General features: G+C 40.9%; 1 protein-coding gene across 3 annotated transcripts in view; it reads right to left on the bottom strand.

Annotated features, from left to right (window-relative positions):
- Positions 1-19,502, bottom strand: part of ATAD2B (ATPase family AAA domain containing 2B) — a 155,858-nt gene that overhangs the window by 8,868 nt on the left and 127,488 nt on the right. For 2 of the 3 annotated variants that reach the window (XM_008163070.4, XM_008163069.4), the window contains exon 25: positions 9,120-9,821. In XM_008163070.4, the coding sequence (XP_008161292.2) occupies positions 9,120-9,821 (702 nt within the window). Of the gene's footprint in view, positions 1-9,119; positions 9,822-14,707; positions 14,799-19,502 lie in introns of those variants that run through there. The other variant, XR_006174082.2, reaches the window with a different exon arrangement.

Genomic DNA, 19,502 nt, shown 5'->3' with positions numbered 1-19,502 from the left:
GCTACCTCCCCAGTACTCTCAAGCTTCTAATGGGCTAGGGAACAAGGGAGAATTTGGTCCCAAACTTACTCTACCACTATACTAGCTTCCTTTCTCCCCCTTCATTTGTCTCTCTTTCACCATCTAGTGGAGAACTGCACCCATTCTTCTGCACATAGTACTTTCTCAGTGGGGTAACAAGGAAGTGAAACTGACAGCTGTGTTCTGTTCCTTCTGGGTCATTAGAGAAGGAGAGGTTACTCACCTTGTGCAGTAACTAGAGCTCCCTGTGGATGCTCCACTTTAGATGCACATGAACCCTGAGCCTTTGATCGAAGCTATTTGGTAACAGTGCGTATTCAGCTTGCACATGTGCCCTATATATCCTTGTGTCCAGGGCTAAATTCAGCCGGAGCTGTCCAGAGCAGAGCTCCGGTAAATATTTTCAACGACTTGAGAGTTTTTATAGCATGTTGCGGAGGGGCAAGGGGGGCTCCGGGAAATAATCTATAAGAATTTAAGCCCTGCTTGTGTCCCATACTGAGGCTATAAATGGCCGCATGGGCAAACCACCCTCAGTTCCTTCTCTACCACAAAGTCCCACAGAGAAACTCTGAAGCGCGGGAGAAGGAGGATAGGTAGTAGAGCACCCACACAGACCGACATCTCAAAGAACTCCAGTTACAGCACAAGATGAGTAACCTCTCCTTCTTCGAGTAGTGTCTCTGTGAGTACTCCACTTCAGGTGGCTCCACCACAGCAACCCCTTAAGGAAGTGGGAGGTTCAGAACAGAGTCCAGCACTGAAGAGAGGTCTGCATTGCCTACTGCAGCATCTGATCTAGCTGCGTGAACCAAAGCACAATGGTAGGAAAAAGTCTGTAGTGAAGCCCATGTTGCAGCTCAGCAGATTTCTGCAAACATCCATGAACAGGGCTACAGATGTAGACTTATCTAGTAGAATGTGCAGTCACTCGTACAGAAAGTTGAGCAACAGCCAAGCCACAACAGGTGATAATATATTCTGAGATCCATTTATAGTCTCTCTGCATGAAGAGACTGGATCCTGTAGACCTATCTGCAATAGAAGGAGGAAAAGTCTAGGGGACTTCCTGAATTGTTTGGTTCTGTTCAAGTAAAAGGCTAATGCTCTCTTAACATCTAGGGTATGGAAGGAAGGTGGCTTGCTGCATAGAGAGTTATGAGGCTTAGTAAAGAAAACTGAAAGGTGAATAGTTTGGTTAATGTGAAACTCACAAGAAACCTTAGGTAAAAATTTTGGATGGGGTTGTAATGATACTTTCTCCCTGGAGAACACAATAAATGGAGGGCCTGCCATTACAGCCCCACTCTCCCCAAACTTAAAAGCAGAAGCATTGCCCACCAAAAAGGCCACTTTCATAGACAAATGTAACAGAGAGCACAAAGCTAGTGGCTCAAAAGCTTGTTTAACAGTTAAGGACAAGGTTGAGATCCCAAAGCAGAGTAAGATCTCTAATCATCAGAAAAAGATTCATAAGGTCTTTCATGAACCTCCTTGTGGCTGGATGTGCAAAAATTGAGAAACCTTCTACTGGCAAACAGAAAGCTGTTATTGATACTAATTGAACCTTGATGGAACTCACATACAGAGACCAATGTCTTCAATTCCAACAGATAATCCAAGAAAAAGATGACTAGAATGCGAAAGATGATGGCAGTTACACCAAAGATGGTATCTGCTTCATTTCTGGAGGCAAGTTTATCTTGTAGATTTTCCTGATATTTAACAGCACGAATTATACTCTCAATGAACAGGATGTTTTTAGTTCCAAGAACCATTGAGACACTATGCTTGGAGTTGCAGAACATTCAGATTTGGGTGAAGTGTTCGATCCACATTGAGACAGTTGAGAATCAAGTAGGAGCTGCCACAGAGGGTCAGAGGTGAATCTGATAAGTTAAGGAAACCAAACTTGTCTTGGCCAAGTTGGTGCCTTCAAAAAGACCCTGGCATGGTCCTGCTTGATCTTGTTGACAACCTTTAGAGCAATGGCATTGATGGATATGCACTTCTAACTGCCCTCAATTCCAGCAGATTGATTTGCAAGCACTGTTCTTGTTGTGAGCATTTGCCCTGGCCTGAGTGATAACCCAAACGTACTCCCCATCCCAAGAGAGAAGGGTCCAATGTTATGACAGTACAGGGATTCTGGATTAATGGGGTTCCTGCACAAACCCTGGAAGGATCCTTCTACCAGGTGAGTGATTGTTGCACCCAGCTTGGTTTAGACACCTGTTTGTTCAGACTGTGTCTGTTGGGCATGTAAAATGTCCTGAGCCACACCTGGAAACATCAAAGATGTAATCTAGGGTTCTGTGTTATAAAAACAGAGACTTGAGGACTGTGCTGCATTCTTTGGATAAGGTTCTTTGGAGCGAGGAACCTATTGGGAGGGAGGATAAGCCATCATCAAATCCAGAAATGCTCCTCTGAAAAGTATTCACGGTGTAGGGGTCAAGGCCAATTTCTCCACATTTATTTGTAGGCCTAAACTGTGGAAAAGTAAAGTTGTTGTTTTAACTGCCAACAGCACTTCCTGATAAGACTATATCCTTTGAGAAGCCAGTGGTTGAGATAGGGAAAAACTGTTATACCTAGACAACGAAGGTGGGCGCTACAACCACCATAATTTTTGAGAAAACCCTTGGGGTGGAAGAAAGGCCAAAGGGTAGGATCGGGTATTGGTAGTGATCGTGAACAACTATGAAATGAAGAAATCTTTCATGAAAGGGCTGAATCGCTACATGGAAGTAGGCATCTTTGAGGCTGAGAGCTGCAAACCGTCCTCTGACTTCAGGGAGGGAATTATAGCTGCTAGAGAGACTATTCTGAATTTCAGATATCTGACATTCTTCTTCACTTGTCTGAGATCTAATATTGGCTGCCAACATCTGTTTCTCTTGGGTACCAGAAAATACTTTTCCTTTGTGTTGAAGTGGAACTGGTTCTGTGGCCCCTAGATTTAGGATTGATGTGATCTTCTCTTTCTGCAACTGATTGTGAGGGGGGTCCCTGAAGAGGGATGGGAGGGTAGGATGGAGATTACTCTGGTTATACTCCAACACCCGGGAGGAGTGAGAGAAATAGACCTGGCTGCAATGTTGGCCACATCAAGTGAAGCCTGCAAAGACATCTTCACCAAAAGCTGATCCTCCTCTTTAATTATGGCTAGGGCTGTCGATTAATCGCAGTTAACTCACGTGATTAACTCAAAAAAATTAATCGCACTGTTAAAACAATAGAAATGTATTAAATATATTTGGATGCTTTTCTACATTTTCAAATATATTGATTTCAATTACAACACAGAATACAAAGTGTACAGGGCTCATTTTTTATTACAAATCTTTGCACTGTAAAAATGATAAAGAAATAGTGTTTTTCAATTCACCTCATATAAGTAACGTAATGCAATATCTTTATCATGAAAGTGTAACTTACAAATGTAGATTTTTTTGTTACATAACTTCACTCAAAAAAAACAAAATAATGTAAAACTTTAGAGCCTACAAGCCCTCAGTCCTACTTCTTGTTCAGCCAATTGCTAAGACAAACAAGTTTGTTTACATTTACAGGACATAATGCTGCCTGCTTCTTATTTACAATGTCACCTGAAAGTGAGAACAGGCATTTACATGACACTTTTGTAGCCGACATTGCAAGGAATTTACATGCCAGATAAATTAAACATTCATATGCCCCTTCATGCTTTGGACACCATTCCAGAGGACATACTTCCATGCTGATGATGCTCGTTTAAAAAAATGCGTTAATAAAATTTGCGACTGCACTCCTTGGGGGAGAATGTATGTCTTACACTCTGTTTTACCCACATTCTGCCACATATTTCATGTTATAGCAGTCTTGGATGATGACCCAGCACACGTTCATTTTAAGAACACTTTCACTTCAGATTTGACAAAAACGCAAAGAAGGTACCAATGTGAGATTTCTAAAGATAGCTACAGCACTCAATCCAAGATTTAAGACTCTGAAGTGCCTTCCAAAATCTGAGAGGGACGAGGTGTGGCACATGCTTTCAGAAGTCTTAAAAGAGCAACACTCCAATGCAGAAACTACAGAACCCGAACCACCCAAAACAAAAACCAAAAAAAACCCCCCAAAAAAACAAAAAAAAAAACCTCTCCCAACTTTCTGCTGGTGGCATCGGACTCAGACGATGAAAATAAATACGTGTCGCTCCGCACTGCTTTGGATCATTATCAAGCAGAACCCGTCATCGGCATGGACGCATGTCCTCTGGAAGGATAGTTGAAGCATGAAGGGACATATGAATCTTTAGAGCATCTGGCACGTAAATATCTTGCGATGCTGGCTACAACTGTGTCATGAAAACACCTGTGGCCACTTTCAGGTAACATTGTAAACAAGAAGTGGACAGCATTATCTCCTGCAAATGTAAACAAACTTGTTTGTCTGAGTGAATGACTGAACAAGAAGTAGGACTGAGTGAACATGTAGGCTCAAAAATTTTACATTGTTTTATTTTTGAGTGCAGTTATTTTTTTTGTACATAATTCTACATTTGTAAATTCAACTTTCGTGATAAAGGGATTACACTACATTATTCGTATTAGGTGAATTGAAAAACACTATTTCTTTTGTTTTTTACTGTACACATATTTGTAATAAAAATAGTATACAGTGAGCACTTTACACTTTGTATTCTATGTGGCAATTGAAATCAATATATTTGAAAATGTAGAAAACATCCAAAAATATTTAAATAAATGATATTCTATTATTCTTTAATCACACGATTAATAGCAAAATTATTTTTTTTAATCACACGATTAATCACTATTAATTTTTTTAATCATTTGACAGCCCTAATTATGGCATTAAACTGATCTTGATGTTCCTGTGGTAAATGGTCAATAATAGCATTAAACTTCTGGTTATTCAGGAAGTCATATTTCGACATTAGCATTTTGTGATTTGCAATCCTAATATGTAATGTCACCAAAAAGACGCTTTTATGATCAAAATAGTCCAGTCACTTCTGATCCTTGTTATATGGGGCAGCTTTAGGAATATGCGGTCTACACCTTTCATTAACTGTGTCCATGACCAGAGAATTTGATGTCAGGTGTAAAAACAAAAACTCGGGATCCCTGGCCCAGGTGTAGTATTTTTTAATTGGCACTCTTGCAGGTAGGGTGTGCTGCTGCTGGAATTTGGCCCTATGGTCTTGGCTGGCTCAAGGAGAGCTTCATTAAATTGGTAGTGTCACCAGCGCTGAAGTAGAAGTATGTAATATGTCCAGAAGCTAGTGATGGGAATCCTGGATTTCTTCCAGGGGAATTTGAAGTGTGTTCACCATCTGCTTCAGCAGGTCCTGGAACTGCTGAAAGTCATCAGCTAATGATGATGATGGAAGCATTACTGCCTAATCAGGCAATGAAGAAGAGATATTTGTATGGTGGGTGACCTCCTTGTCCACCTTCGCCACTTGCTCCACAAAGGTCTCCTCTGCTGATTCAGCATAGAGGGGACGAATGGAAGGTACTGGAAAATGAGGTCTTCTATGCTCCTTATGAGACTGAATTAGGGACCCTGAAAACTGCAGATAGTATTCTGCCCATGGGTCCCAATAAGGCCAAAGAGGAGGTCCATAAGGCACGGGGGGAGGTAGCCATTGCTGATGATCCCACGTATTAATAAGCAGAGAACTTATAGTCTTCCTTCCTTCCATCTGCAGAGAACAACATCTCCTTGAGCAAATACTATTATTTGAGCAAATAAACTGGAAAGCCTTGAACAGAAAGCTGTGAGTCTGACTACGAATGCTCTTCTACATATTGTAAAAGAAGTTACAACAGTTCTTTCTGAATGGTAGAAATTGGGAAGTAGTGCATCTGAATACAACATGCACAGCTGATGACTGAGCAGCTCTCGGTACTGAAAGATGTCCGGAAGTTGCAAGGATGGGAAACTCAGGAGGGTACCGGAACTCCTGTGGTACTTGGAGCACAATCGAACATGGTACAGGCACTGAAGTTGTTCTCAATGTCACTGTCCGAGTTGTTGATCATGGGTCTGAGGGTACTGCAGATTCCAGTGAGGCTACTCTCTTACTAGCATAGGCTCTGATGGCAGCCACAGTAATAGTCTGATTCCATACCCTTTGTCGGCAAGGTATGGGACTTAGATGAAGTCTTAGAGTGCTTCATGGTACCCAAAGTACTTGGCGCCTCAACAGCACTCCTCACAGGGCCCTGAGGTCTCTGGTTCCTGAATCATCTTTGAGAAAGAACTTCCCATTCTCCTTCACTTACCTGCCCCCCTCCTTAGTCTTTGAGTGGTAAACTCTTGGTACCAATGAAGCAATTATAGGTACCTTGCTAATGGAGAGTGTCAGAGACCAGGATCTCAACGCTGCCTTCACCTTGGAAGCTCTCGTGATCATGATCTCCATGTAGACAGGACATTAGCAAAGGGCTCCTGTTTAGGGGGTTGCCTGTCCGAAGTCGGTCTTAAGGCTTTCTCCATCACTAACACATTATACTTAAATCTCCCTGTTTTTGTGGGATCTTCCCTTAAAACAAGTGCAAATATTCCACTTGCTGGGGATATGTGAGTCTCCCAAACAATATGCTGAAAATGCTCATAACTGACGGGAATCACTTTTCAACATGAGAGGCACGTTTTAAAATCTGGTGAGCCTGGCAACCCAGATACAAGAAAAAAAACCTGACACCTCAGTAAGGGAAAAAACAAAAACAAAATTCCCCCAAGAAAAAGGGAATAACAGTTCCAACAACTATAAAGTACTAAGAATCCTACCAACTAACTAAAGAACAAACACTATATACTACATTCTAACTCTAAAGAGGAAAACAGGCACACCCTAAACTCTCTCTGTTCAAATGTGATTGAGAAAGAACTTAAGGCTGTTTACCCAGGTTGCGCTACATTGCCTTGGTATAGGGCACGGAGATGTGACGGACGCATGTGCAGGCTGAACAGGCAATGCTACCAAAAATTTCGGATCAAAATTTTCCATGGGTGAAATTTAAAAAAAAAGTAGGGAGAAGTATGGATAAATGTGGAATTCTCACAAACCTACAGAAAGTTTAAGCCACTGAAATCAATGGTTTAATGGTGTGATGCTCCCAGATAGATTTTTGTGAAAAATAAAGTTACTTTTAAACTTTTTCCCCCACATTTAGATAAAAGATAAAACAACAACTCTGCTGGAGTTTAGACAAGTAGATGGATATATTATTTAAAGTAAAAACTTGAGAAAAAAAGTTTTAAGTTTTAAAAATAAATTATACTTTGTTTTAAAGTATATTGAATCATGTCATTTACGATATCAAAAGTTTGCTGAAGCTTTGTGCATTGAGATTTTTACAAAATGCACAGGTTCATTTTTTTAATATATAAACATGAAGGTTCAACCAATACATAGTATTTGTCTTCACTTTCATTATGATATATAGTTTATTTATGTTCATAAAAACTGTACAGTTCAAAGGCACTCATGAAATAGCTCAACTTTAAAACCGAGCCCTTAGTTCCCAACAATAATTTTTCAAGTCACTGCAAAAGTGGGTCTATTATATCTCCTCTATATAGCAACATCAAGTGCAGATTCAAGGCAAATTCTCCAAATCTCTCCACCTGATTAAACCAAATTTCTCATCTTTCCTCCCAAGCCCTCCCTTCTCCAACACTGTGTAAATTTTTAATCTCTTTTGACACCAAAGCTTGAAAACTCGGTCATATTTGACTTTTCTCTCCTTCTTCCACATCCAAGCATTTGCCAAACCCTAGTGGTTCTTTCTCTACAACATCTCCCAAGATTTACTCTTCTCTCTTTATTGCTACTTCTGATCCTGTCCTGCCACAGGTTCTCTCTTGCCTCAACTATTCAACCCACCTCTCTTCTTACAATACTGATTGTCACTTTGGTTTTCTTCAGTCTATACATAATTAAATTTCTAAAAGTATTTTCCTCCTCTGTTACTCACACAACATTGCCCCCAGTTTGAGTCCCTTCACTGGCTACCACTTGCCTTCCACATCAAGTTGAAGCTTATGTTCCTAACTTACAAGGCCCTGCAAAAATCCACTCCTCCTGACAAATCAGCACTTTTTCCTGTTCATCTTCTCATGTACACTGCCTTGCTCAAGTTTCTAATCTACACATACTCTTCATCTCCTCCTATCACTTATTACTGTACCTTATTCCATGCTACTCCTATCCTTGGAAAACACTTCCTAACCTTATACACTGAGGAATAACGACACCTATCATTTAAAAACCTTTATTAAAACTCATTTATTTTGCAAACCCTAACACTAACCTTTTAAAGATACATTGTTCTTTTACGTATTTATGAACAGCTAACAAAAAAGCAAGCGAACGAACACCTTTTACTTCTCTCTTCCCCTTGGGCCCCCAAGAGATGTTGTTTCTCTGCTTTTATTCACCATTATCCTTCCCACCTCTTTGTCTATTGTCCTTTCTCTGCAATGTCTGTCTATCTATTGATTGTAAACTGCTCCCAGCAGAGATCATCACTTGCAAAGCAACATATACACCTCAGGCAAAAAGCCTTTGTTACAAATTTTTTAAAGATATACTACTCTCAACCTGATTTCATCAAAATCCTTCAAATTTGCAATAAGGAAATCCTGTAAGATTATGTATGTTCTATATTTTATTGAATTAAAACCCAAACAGTGACACTGTAAATGCCTGGATCAAAAAGCACTATGAACCCACAACATACTAAGTCCCATACTAACAGTGGGAGGAATTTAAAAAAAACCATTATTTTCAGTATCACAAAACGTTACCTGTATATTTGCAGTTTCCCCACAGAAACCATACAGAAGCATATAGAACATTGTCAGTACTGAGGCAGACTTGTTAATCTAAGGAAATGTGACCAAAAAGGACGTTTAACTCAGGATGGAATTATGTTATACGAATATTAGATGTTCAAAATGTTCAGGTTGCAGTTCACAAAACACACTATTCACTTGCTATTGCAACAAAAAGTATACCCATCTATATTTACTTTAGCATTAATTTCAGTACTGGACATACTGAAAACAAACCATACCTTCTTTATCAGGTTCAATATCTTTAGTCTCAATGTCTGTGCTGCTCACTGGTGTCTTTTCATTATTGCTGTATTGTGGTACTTCAGTATTAGACTGTTTCACCAAATCAGCTCCCTGATTTTCACCAGAAGCTTCTGTTTTTTCCTTTGGCTGATCTTCAGACACAGCTTTTTGCTCATTATGAGGCACATCATCATTGTCACATGCTGAAACATCAACTGGTTCTGCTTTACCATTCTGACATTCTGGAACAGGTATCCCCTCTAAGCTGTGTGCAGATGCCTCACCATTCACGCAGTCCCACTTAGATGGAGACTCCTTCCTTGATTCCTTTTCAGCATTCACAGTAAGACTGTCATTTACTAACAGGGATTCATTTGAACTCTCTTCTTCTGTTGATGCGAAACTGTTTTCTTTTCCTGTTGTCCCATTGTTAAGTCTCTGTTCTGCATCTATATCCATGATATCACAAGAGGACTCATCGTTTGTCATAGACAGATCTCCCATTTCCTCTCCATTCTCCTCAATGCAGTCTGTGCTGATTTCTAGTTCCCCATTCTCCAGCAGCTTCCTGCCCTCCCCATGATTTTCATCATCGGCAAATTTTGCATCATCTTCATCTTTCTTCAGATTGACTTTTCTCTTTTTAATAATGCCTTTACCCCACTGCGAACGTCGTCTTGATTTCCTCCTTATTCGAACTGAATTGGAAGAGACAGAAAACATGTCACTTTTAAATGCACATACATCTGCAACACATGGGTTAAGATAATTGACATCCACCATTCTCAAACTTTCCACAGTGGGGGATTTTCAAATTAGCACTGAGCTAATTCTGCTCCCACTGAAATCAACAGCAAAACGAACTCCCACTGGCTTCAAAGAGAGCAGAGTCAGGCCAATGCCGACCACTTCTGAAAGTCCCACCCATCGTGGATATTTTACACTAGCCAAATATGCAGGAAGCACTAATTAAATTAATCTGTAAGGCCACTCCTCTTTCCTTCTTCACATTCCTCATGAAAACCTACTTCTATTTAGACCACTAAACATCAGGCAGACAATTATAGCTGTGGAATGCAGAATTTGAGAAAAGCCAATTTTACTTTACATTTTTTTTTTTTTTTTAAAATCTTCGGATGACTTGGAACTATTATGTTGTGCAAGAATTAAGCTGCATAACCCCATGACCTTATTTTCATTACCCTTGTCCTCCCTTCTACTGTATGCTTTGTTTCAAGGCAGATTACATACTGTCTGGGATGTGGCAGTATCTTTTAATGTGTGTATATGCATTGTCTAGGACAGCGGAACCCCAATCTCAAAAGGGGTTTTTGGTTATGTTCCTAATAAAAACTTCAAACAATAGCTCAGGAAGAGTATTCACCTGTAATGTCGAATTTCAGTGTATCTTGTAAGAGCACAGATGATGAGAAAAAGTGTATTTTAGTAGATTGAGCAAAAGACAGGTAGATGGGAACTCCTGGATTCCAATTTCTGCTATGATACAGATTACTTATGCTCTTTGGCAAGTTATAACCACTTTGCAAGAGCTTTTCCATCTAAAAATGGAGGCTGCTATACTTAAAGTGGTCACATTGTTTTCTCTGGAGAGATACTGCCAGCACAAATCAGTATTAACGGGAAGCTCTCTCAAAGTGACAGTTTCTTTCATTTTGAAAGACTAAGTCCATTAACTATACCTACCCACCTCACCGGATCAGTTATGAAAATCAGTGTTCATAAAGTTGCTCTGAAGATGCTAGTACCATGTGAGTGCTGCGCATTAAATGACAAGAGGCCAGAGAAACATAACTAAATGTAATGTTGAGAAAGTCTTCCCTGATAGTGCCACTTAATCTGATAATGTAACTAGTTTCAAGCCTTTACTAACTACAACATTAATAAAAAATGTCATTAACTTTTTTAGTTTAAAAAGTTCTTAAAAGGACACATTCACCTTGAAAATCAGAAGTTAGGGAAGTGGATTGGACTGAAGAACTTGTGGATCTAAAGGTAGAGGAGGCCTGGAATAACTTCAAGTCAAAGTTGCAGAAACTATCAGAAGCCTGCATCCCAGGAAAGGGGAAAAAATTCATAGGCAGGAATTGTAGACCAAGCTGGATGAGCAAGCATCTCAGAGGTGATTAAGAAAAAGCAGAAAGCCGACAAGGAGTGGAAGATGGGAATGATCAGCAAGGAAAGCTACCTTATTGAGGTCAGAACATGTAGGGATAAAGTGAGAAAGGCCAAAAGCCATGTAGAGTTGGACCTTGCAAAGGGAATTAAAACCAATAGTAAAAGGTTCTAGAGCCATATAAATAAGAAAACAAAGAAAGAAGTGGGACCGCTAAACACTGAGGATGGAGTGGAGGTTAAGGATAATCTAGGCATGGCCCAATATCTAAACAAATAGTTTGCCTCAGTCTTTAATGAGGCTAATGAGTAGCTTTGGGATAATGGTAGGATGACAAATGGGAATGAGGATATGGAGGTAGATATTACCACATCTGAGGTAGAAGCCAAACTTGAACAGCTTAATGGGACTAAATCGGGGGGCCCAGATAATCTTCATCCAAGAATATTAAAGGAACTGGCACATGAAATTGCAAGCCCATTAACAAGAATTTGTAATGAATTTGTAAACTCAGGGGTTGTACCGTATGACTGGAGAATTGCCAACATAGTTCCTATTTTTAAGAAAGGGGGGGAAAAGTGATCCGAGTAACTACAGGCCTGTTAGTTTGACATCTGTAGCATGCAAGGTCTGGGAAAAAAATCTGAAGGAGAAAGTAGTTAAGGACATTGAGGTCAATGGTAAATGGGACAAAATACAACATGGTTTTACAAAAGGTAGATCATGCCAAACCAACCTGATCTCCTCCTTTGAGAAGGTAACAAATTTTTTAGACAAAGGAAACACAATGGGTCTAATTTACCTCGATTTCAGTAAGGCATTTGATACGGTTCCACATGGGGAATTATTAGCTAAATTGGAAGAGATGGGGATCAATATGAAAATTGAAAGGTGGATAAGGAACTGGTTAAAGGGGAGACTACAACGGGTTGTACTGAAAGGAAAACTGTCAGGCTGGAGGGAGGTTACTAGTGGAGTTCCTCAAGGATCGGTTTTGGGACCAATCTTATTTAATCTTTTTATTACTGACCTTGGCACAAAATGTGGGAATGCGCTAATAAAGTTTGCGGATGACACAAAGCTGGGAGGTATTGCCAATACAGAGAAGGACCAGGATATCATACAGGAAGATCTGGATGACCTTGTAAACTGGAGTAATAGTAATAGGAAGAAATTTAATAGTGAAAAGTGCAAGGTCATGCACTTAGGGATTAATAACAATTTTTTTTATAAGCTGGGGACGCACCAGTTGGAAGTAATAGAGGAGGAGAAGGACCTCAGAGTATTGGTTGATCACAGGATGACTATGAGCCGCCAATGTGATATGGCCATAAAAAAGCTAATGTGGTCTTGGGGTGCATCAGGCGAGGTATTTCCAGTAGAGATAAGAAGGTTTTAGTACTGCTATACAAGGCACTGGTGAGACCTCATCTGGAATACTGTGTGCAGTTCTGGTCTCCCATGTTTAAGAAGGATGAATTCAATCTGGAACAGGTACAGAGAAGGGCTACTAGGATGATCCAAGGAATGGAAAACCTGTCTTATGAAAGGAGACTCAAAGAGCTTGGCTTGTTTAGCCTAACCAAAAGAAGGCTATGGGGAGATAGGATTGCTCTCTATAAATATATCAGAGGAATAAATACCAGGGAGGGAGAGGAATTATTTAAGGTCAGTACCAATGTGGACAAAAGAACAAATGGATATAAACTGGCCATCAGGAAGTTTAGACTTGAAATTAGACAAAGGTTTCTAACCATCAGAGGAGTGAAGTTCTAGAACAGCCTTCCAAGGGGAGCAGTGGGGGCAAAAGACATATCTGGCTTCAAGACTAAGCTTGATAAGTTTATGGAGGGGATGGTATGATGGAATAGCCTAATTTTGGCAATTAATTGATCTTTGACTATTAGTGGTAAATATGCCCAATGGCCTGTGATGGGATGGGATCTGAGTTACCCAGGAAAGAATTCTCTGTAGTGTCTGGCTGGTGATTCTTGCCCACATGCTCAGGGTTTAGCTGATTGCCATATTTGGGGTCGGGAAGGAATTTTCCTCCAGGGCAGATTGGCAGAGGCCCTGGGGGGTTTTCGCCTTCCTCTGCAGCGTGGGGCATGGGTAGGGTGACCAGATCACCACACTAAAATATTGGGACACACTGGCCCTGCCCACAGTCCACCCCTGCTCCTCCTGGGCTCCGCCCCCTCCCCACTCAGCCCCCCCACTGCGCCCTTCCTCATCCCCCTGCTTGATGCGACCTCCTCAGTCTCCCACCCACCGCTTGCCTCCTCACCCGTCACTCACCCCTACGGCGGTGACTTCCCTCTCCCGGGTGGGTGCTCGCCCACCTGCTGCCTCTTTCCGCCCCTGCAGCGCCCTCACCTCGTCCCCATTCCACCCCCTTCCCCGCCTCTGCTCTGCCTCCTCCCCTGAGCGCGCTGTGTACCCACTCCTCCCTCCTGGAAAGCGCTAAGCGCTGCCAAACAGCTGCTTGGCCACGGGAAGTGCTGGAGAGGGGACGCGGCGCGCTGGGGGGAGGGGGAGGAGAAGGAGGCGAGGAGGGGGGAGTTTGGCTGCAATTTTTCCCCGTGGGTGCTCCCTCCCGCTGGCCTCCTTACCCGAATATTGGGACAAATGGCATCCCGATCGTACATTGATCGGGACGCAGGCCAAAGGGTTAAATATCGGGACAGTCTCGATTTTATCAGGACATCTGGTCACCCTAGGCATGGGTCATTTGCTGATGGATTCTCTGCACCTTGAAGTCTTTAAACCACGATTTGAGGATTTCAATAGCTCAGACATAGGTTAGGGGTTTGATACAGGAGGGGTGGGTGAGATTCTGTGGCCTGCATTGTGCAGGAGGTCAGACTAGATGATCATAATGGTCCCTTCTGACCTTAAAGTCTATGATTCTATGATTCTACCTGAAAAGTGTATATACTATTGTTACGAGTAACCTCTAAGAATACTAGAGCTGAAAGAGTTTTGAAAAGAAAAAAAAAAAAATTCTCCCAGCTTAGTTTGTGTATTCAACAGCACTTTCTACACATCAATTTTACTGTATTGTTAATGATCAGCTGCATTCGTATCATGCACAACTTTGGTGCAGCTCATATACACTTCTCCAGGTTCTACAATAAGGCATTCACCAATAACAGAAGCAGAAAAATTCAAACTGAAGGGGCAGAAGCAGGTGTACACAGAGAGAAAGCTCCACTTTTGGGGGACTCCCAATATGCTTGCTCTCAGGCCTACTCAAAAAGATGGTCTAGGTATACTTGGGCCTGCCTCAGCATGGGGAGGGGGGGGGAAGGAGGAGGAGGGACTAGATGATCTCTCGAGGTCCTTTTGGACCTATATTTTTAAGGTTCTATGACCCTTACAAAATACAGCAGGGGAGCAGAAACCTTACAACAATTCTTTAAAGGAATTTTCAAATAGCAGAGGACTTACTTTTTAAAAGGTTCTCCATCAGAAAGTTGAATTTTTAAAAACTGTTAATTTAAAACAAAAAAAGCATAGTTCCTTTAATGTCGGTTCTTTGCTGCAAGTAAAAGATTAAATATTTATCATCTCCCAATTGCTATATCAGATGTGGTCAGTTTACCAGCATAATACATTTGTTCTGTCAGCACTGCAAACTCATCCTGGGATCAGAGCCCATGAATCAAATACTTAAGCACATGCCTAAATTTAAGCATGTGAGAAATCCCATTAAAATAAATGAAATTATTCATGTGCTTACAGTTAGATGTGTTTAGTGCTTTGGAGAATCAGGGCCAGAAAGTCTAGCTGGGTTCTTTCCAGTTAGTGCATCACCACCATAATAGAAGTTGAAGACCAAACTAGGCCTTGCCACATCTGTGCAAGCTTAGCTTCATAGGTGTAACTAACCGGGACATAGTGATCATAAGAAGTGATTCACAAGAAAAAATCCTCCCAAGCCCTCTCTTTCAGCTGTATTGTCTTTTATTGATAAGAAAAAACAGAAAACTTATTTTTGTCACTAAAGCAGCACACACAGAGGGAACCAATCTGTTGAATAAGACACTGCATTTTTAAAGAGTTACTTCCCAGAGAAGAAGTGATTTTATGTTGCAATACTGACAATATTATTTCCAATTTAATACCATCACTGAGAAATTAAAAATGAAAAATTGACGGTATTTGGTGACACATTATACAGTGGAAGCCCTTCTTGCTGACTGTATTAATTATAGCTGTAGCACAGATCAAAACAATAATCCAGTTATGTTGCCTTCTATTCACTTTAGTCACCCAAAACATGGCTAAATCTGTACTCCTTTCCTTCCTTCCCAAACTCTCCTCACCTCCCACTTTGTGGTCTACATCACTAAGTCTTGTGACTTAGATGTTGTCTTTAACTCTGGCATTATCTTAGACGAGGGGTAGTCTATTTTTTGTCAAGGTCCAAATTTCTTGGTCAAGGTATAGTCAAGGACCAGACTCCAAAGAAACTAAAAAAAAAAAAAAATGATGATAATAAGTAAATAAAAAGATTTCAGGATCCATTCAAAAGCATCTGGACATTTGGATTTGGCCCACAGTCCACCTATTGACTACCCCGGCTTAGACTTCGACCTGTAAACCAGGCAGTGACCAAATCTTGCTGCATCTTCCTCCACACTCTCTAAGAGCCAGCCCTTTTCCTCTGTCCATATAGCTACAACTCTCTCCAGACTTCGTCTGTTCCCATCCTGACAGCTGCAACCTTCTCCTCTCAGGTTTTCAAGACCCCAGTTAGCACTCCCCTCAGGTCCACTGAAAACATTACTGCTAAGATCATTCTCCTGATCTGTCAAACTGACCATGCCACCCCTCTCAAGTCTATTCATTGGCTTTCCCTTTTTTCACCAGGTCAAAAATACGCTTCCATGGCTTACTTTTAAGGCCTTTCACAGCTTGGCTTCTCCATACTAATCTATTCTATTTTCACATGGCGCCCCACTATCAATGCTAGCCTTTACTGCCCATTTGTCCACTTCTCAAGAACTTTTGTGCTATCTTCCATGCTCCCCTTTATGCATGTGCTGCCATCCTCGAATTAGTTTGTAAGGCCATTGCCTTGTCCCATCTACAAATTTCTCCTTAAGATCGATATCTACTGCTATGCTTATGAGTAACTGCCAAATGATAACAGCAAAGTAAATGGACAATTGTTGCTACATAGATTAATCTTATTTGTTTATACCTTATTTTCTATATGAAAACAATTAACTGATTCAAAACCATCTGCCTATGCATGGAGCCTATGTCCTACCCGACTGACTCCATGATTCTCCACACTAAACAAACCCAATTTTTTCAATCTTTCCTCAGAGGTCATGTTTTCTAGGCCTTTAAATCGTTTTTGTCGCTCTCCTCTGGACTTTTTTCCAATTTGATTTGTCCACATCTTTCCTGATATGTGGCGCCCAGAACTGGACACAATACTCCAGCTGAGGCCTTATTAGTGGTGAGTAGAGTGGAAGAATTACTTCTCGTGTCTTGCTTACAACATTTCTGCTAATACATCTCAAAATGATTTTTTTTTGCAATATTATATTGTTGACCCATATTTAGTTTCTGATCCACTATAACCTTCAGATCCTTTCCTGCAGTACTTCTTCCTATGCAGTCATTTCCCACTTTGTATGTGTACAGTTGTTTATTCCTTCCTAAGTGGAGTACTTTGTATTTGTCCTTATTTAATTATCCTATCTATTTCAAACCAGTTCTCCAGTTTGTCAAGATCATTTTGAATTCTAATCCTGCCCTCCAGACCACTTGCAGCCCCATCCCGTTTGGTGTCATCTGCAAACTCTGAGTGTACTCTGTGCTATTATCCAAATAATTTATAAAGATATTCAATAGAACTGGATCCACAACAGATCCCTGCGGGACCCCACTCAATATGCCCTTCAACCTCTATTGCAAACCATTGGTAACTACTTTCTAAATACGGTTTTCCAGCAAGTTGTACACCCACCTTATAGTAGGTTCATCTAGGTCAGTGGTTCTCAACCAGGGATCCAGGGCCCCCTAGGGGGCCACAAGCAGGTTTCAGGGGGTCCGGCAAGCAGGACCAGTGTTAGACTTGCTGGGGCTCAGGGCAGAGAGCCAAAGCCTCACCGCATAGGGCTGAAGCCCGGGGCCCAGAACCCTGCCACTTGGGGCTGAAGCCAAAGTCTCAGCAACATAGGTTCGTGTGGGCCCCTGTGACATGGGACCCAGGCAATTGCCCTGACTTTTATATGCAGAAAACCAATTGTTGCAGCACTGGTGAGCCATGGAATTTTTATAGCATGTTGGGGTGGGCCTCAGAAAGAAAAAGTTTGAGAATCCCTGATCTAGGTTGTATTTCTCTAGTTTATGAGAAGGTCATGTGAGACTAAAAGTCTTACTAAAGTGGAGATATGTGACATCTACTTCGTCTTCCCATCCACAAAGCTTGTTACCTTGTCAAAGAAGGATATTAGGTTGGTTTAACAGGATTTGTTCTTGACAAATCCATGTTGACTGTTATTTATTACCTAATTTTCTTCTAGGTGCTTACAAATTGATTGTTTGATTATTTTCTTCATAATCTTTCTGGGCATCGAAGTTAAACTGATTGGTCTATAATTCCCTGGATTGTCCTTATTCACCTTTTTATAGATAAATACTATATTTGCCCTCTTCCAGTACTCTGATCTCTCCTATCTTTCACGAGTTCTCAGATAATCGCTAATGGCTCAGAGATCTTTTCAGCCAGTTTCTTAAATATTCTAGGATGTATTTCATCAGGCCTTGCTGACTTGAAGACATCTAACTTGTGTAAGTAATTCTTTACTTGTTCTTTTCCTATTTTAGCAGCAGATCCCGCCCTGTTTACACTTATGGCTCATTATGTTAGTCCAATCACTGCTAATTTTTTTTGTGAAAACAGAAGCAAAAGAAGACATTTAACACTTCAGACATTGCTGCGTTTTCTGTTATTGCCTTTCCCTCCAATTACTAAATGAGGTCTACCCAGTCCTGGTTTTCCTCTTGCTTCTCATGTATTTGTTAAAATGCTTTCTTGTTACCCTTCACATTCATAGCTAATTTAACCTTATTTTGTGCCTTGTTCTTTCTAATTCTGTCCCTGCATGCTTGTGTTATTTTTTTTATATTCATCCTTTGTAATTTGACCTAATTTCCACTTCTTGTGTGATTCTTTTTTGAATTTCAGATCGTTGAAGATCTCTTGGTTAAGCCAGGGTGACCTCTTACCATACTTCCTATCTCTCATATGCACTGGGATAGTTTGCTTTGTGCCCTTAATTTATCTTTTAAAAAAACCCTGCCAACTCTCCTTTCCATTGGGCTTGCTTCCCACAGGATCTTACCTACCAATTCTCTGGGTTTGCTGAAGTCTGCCTTCTTGAAATCCATTGTTTTTATTCTGTTTTCCCTCCTCCCATTCCTTAGAATCATGAACTCATGATCACTTTTACCCAAGTTGCCTTCCACTTTCAGACTCTCAACCAATGCCTCCTTATTTGTCAAAATGAAATCTAGAACAGCCCCTCCCCCTTTCTCCAATGTCTGAAATAAAAAATTGTCTCCAATGCATTCCAAGAACTTGCTGGGTAATCTGTGACCTGCTGTATTATTTTCCCAACAGATCTCTGGGTAGTTCAAGTCCCCATCACTAAGACCTATGCTTTAGATGATTTTGTTAGTTGTTTAAAAAAGCCTCATCCACCTCTTTTTCCTTGTTAGGTGGTCTATAATAGACCCCTACCATGACATCACCTTTGTTTTTTACTCCTTTTATCTTTACCCAGAGACTTTCAACAAATCTGTCTCCAATTTCCATCTCAACCTCAAGGCAAGATCTCCTCCCTTTTTTCCTTGTCTGTCCTTCCTGAGCAAGCTGTACCCTTCTATACAAATATTCCAGTCATGGGTATTATCCCCCAAGTCTCTCATGCCAACTATGACATAGCTGTGTTTATTCACCAGTATTCTAGTTCTTCCTATTTATTCCTTATACTTATTGCATTAGTATACAGATATCTAAGATACTGATTTGATTTCCCTCTATGTTCCCTCTTGCCCCTGCTATAATTGTCCATGCTCCCCTGCAGATTCCGGCCCTTCACCAGGTCTCCATGTTTTTGACTTACCTGTGGGCTTTTGTCTCCTGCCTCCGTCAAACCTAGTTTAAAGCCCTCCTCATTAGCCAGTTTGTATCCAAAGATACCTCTTCCCCTTACTCAAC

Source organism: Chrysemys picta, chromosome 3 (genome assembly GCF_011386835.1).
Source record: "Chrysemys picta bellii isolate R12L10 chromosome 3, ASM1138683v2, whole genome shotgun sequence".
Lineage (NCBI taxonomy): Eukaryota > Metazoa > Chordata > Testudines > Emydidae > Chrysemys > Chrysemys picta.
Note: the sequence above shows the minus strand (reverse complement) of the source record. Positions and strands in the feature narration are given on the sequence as shown.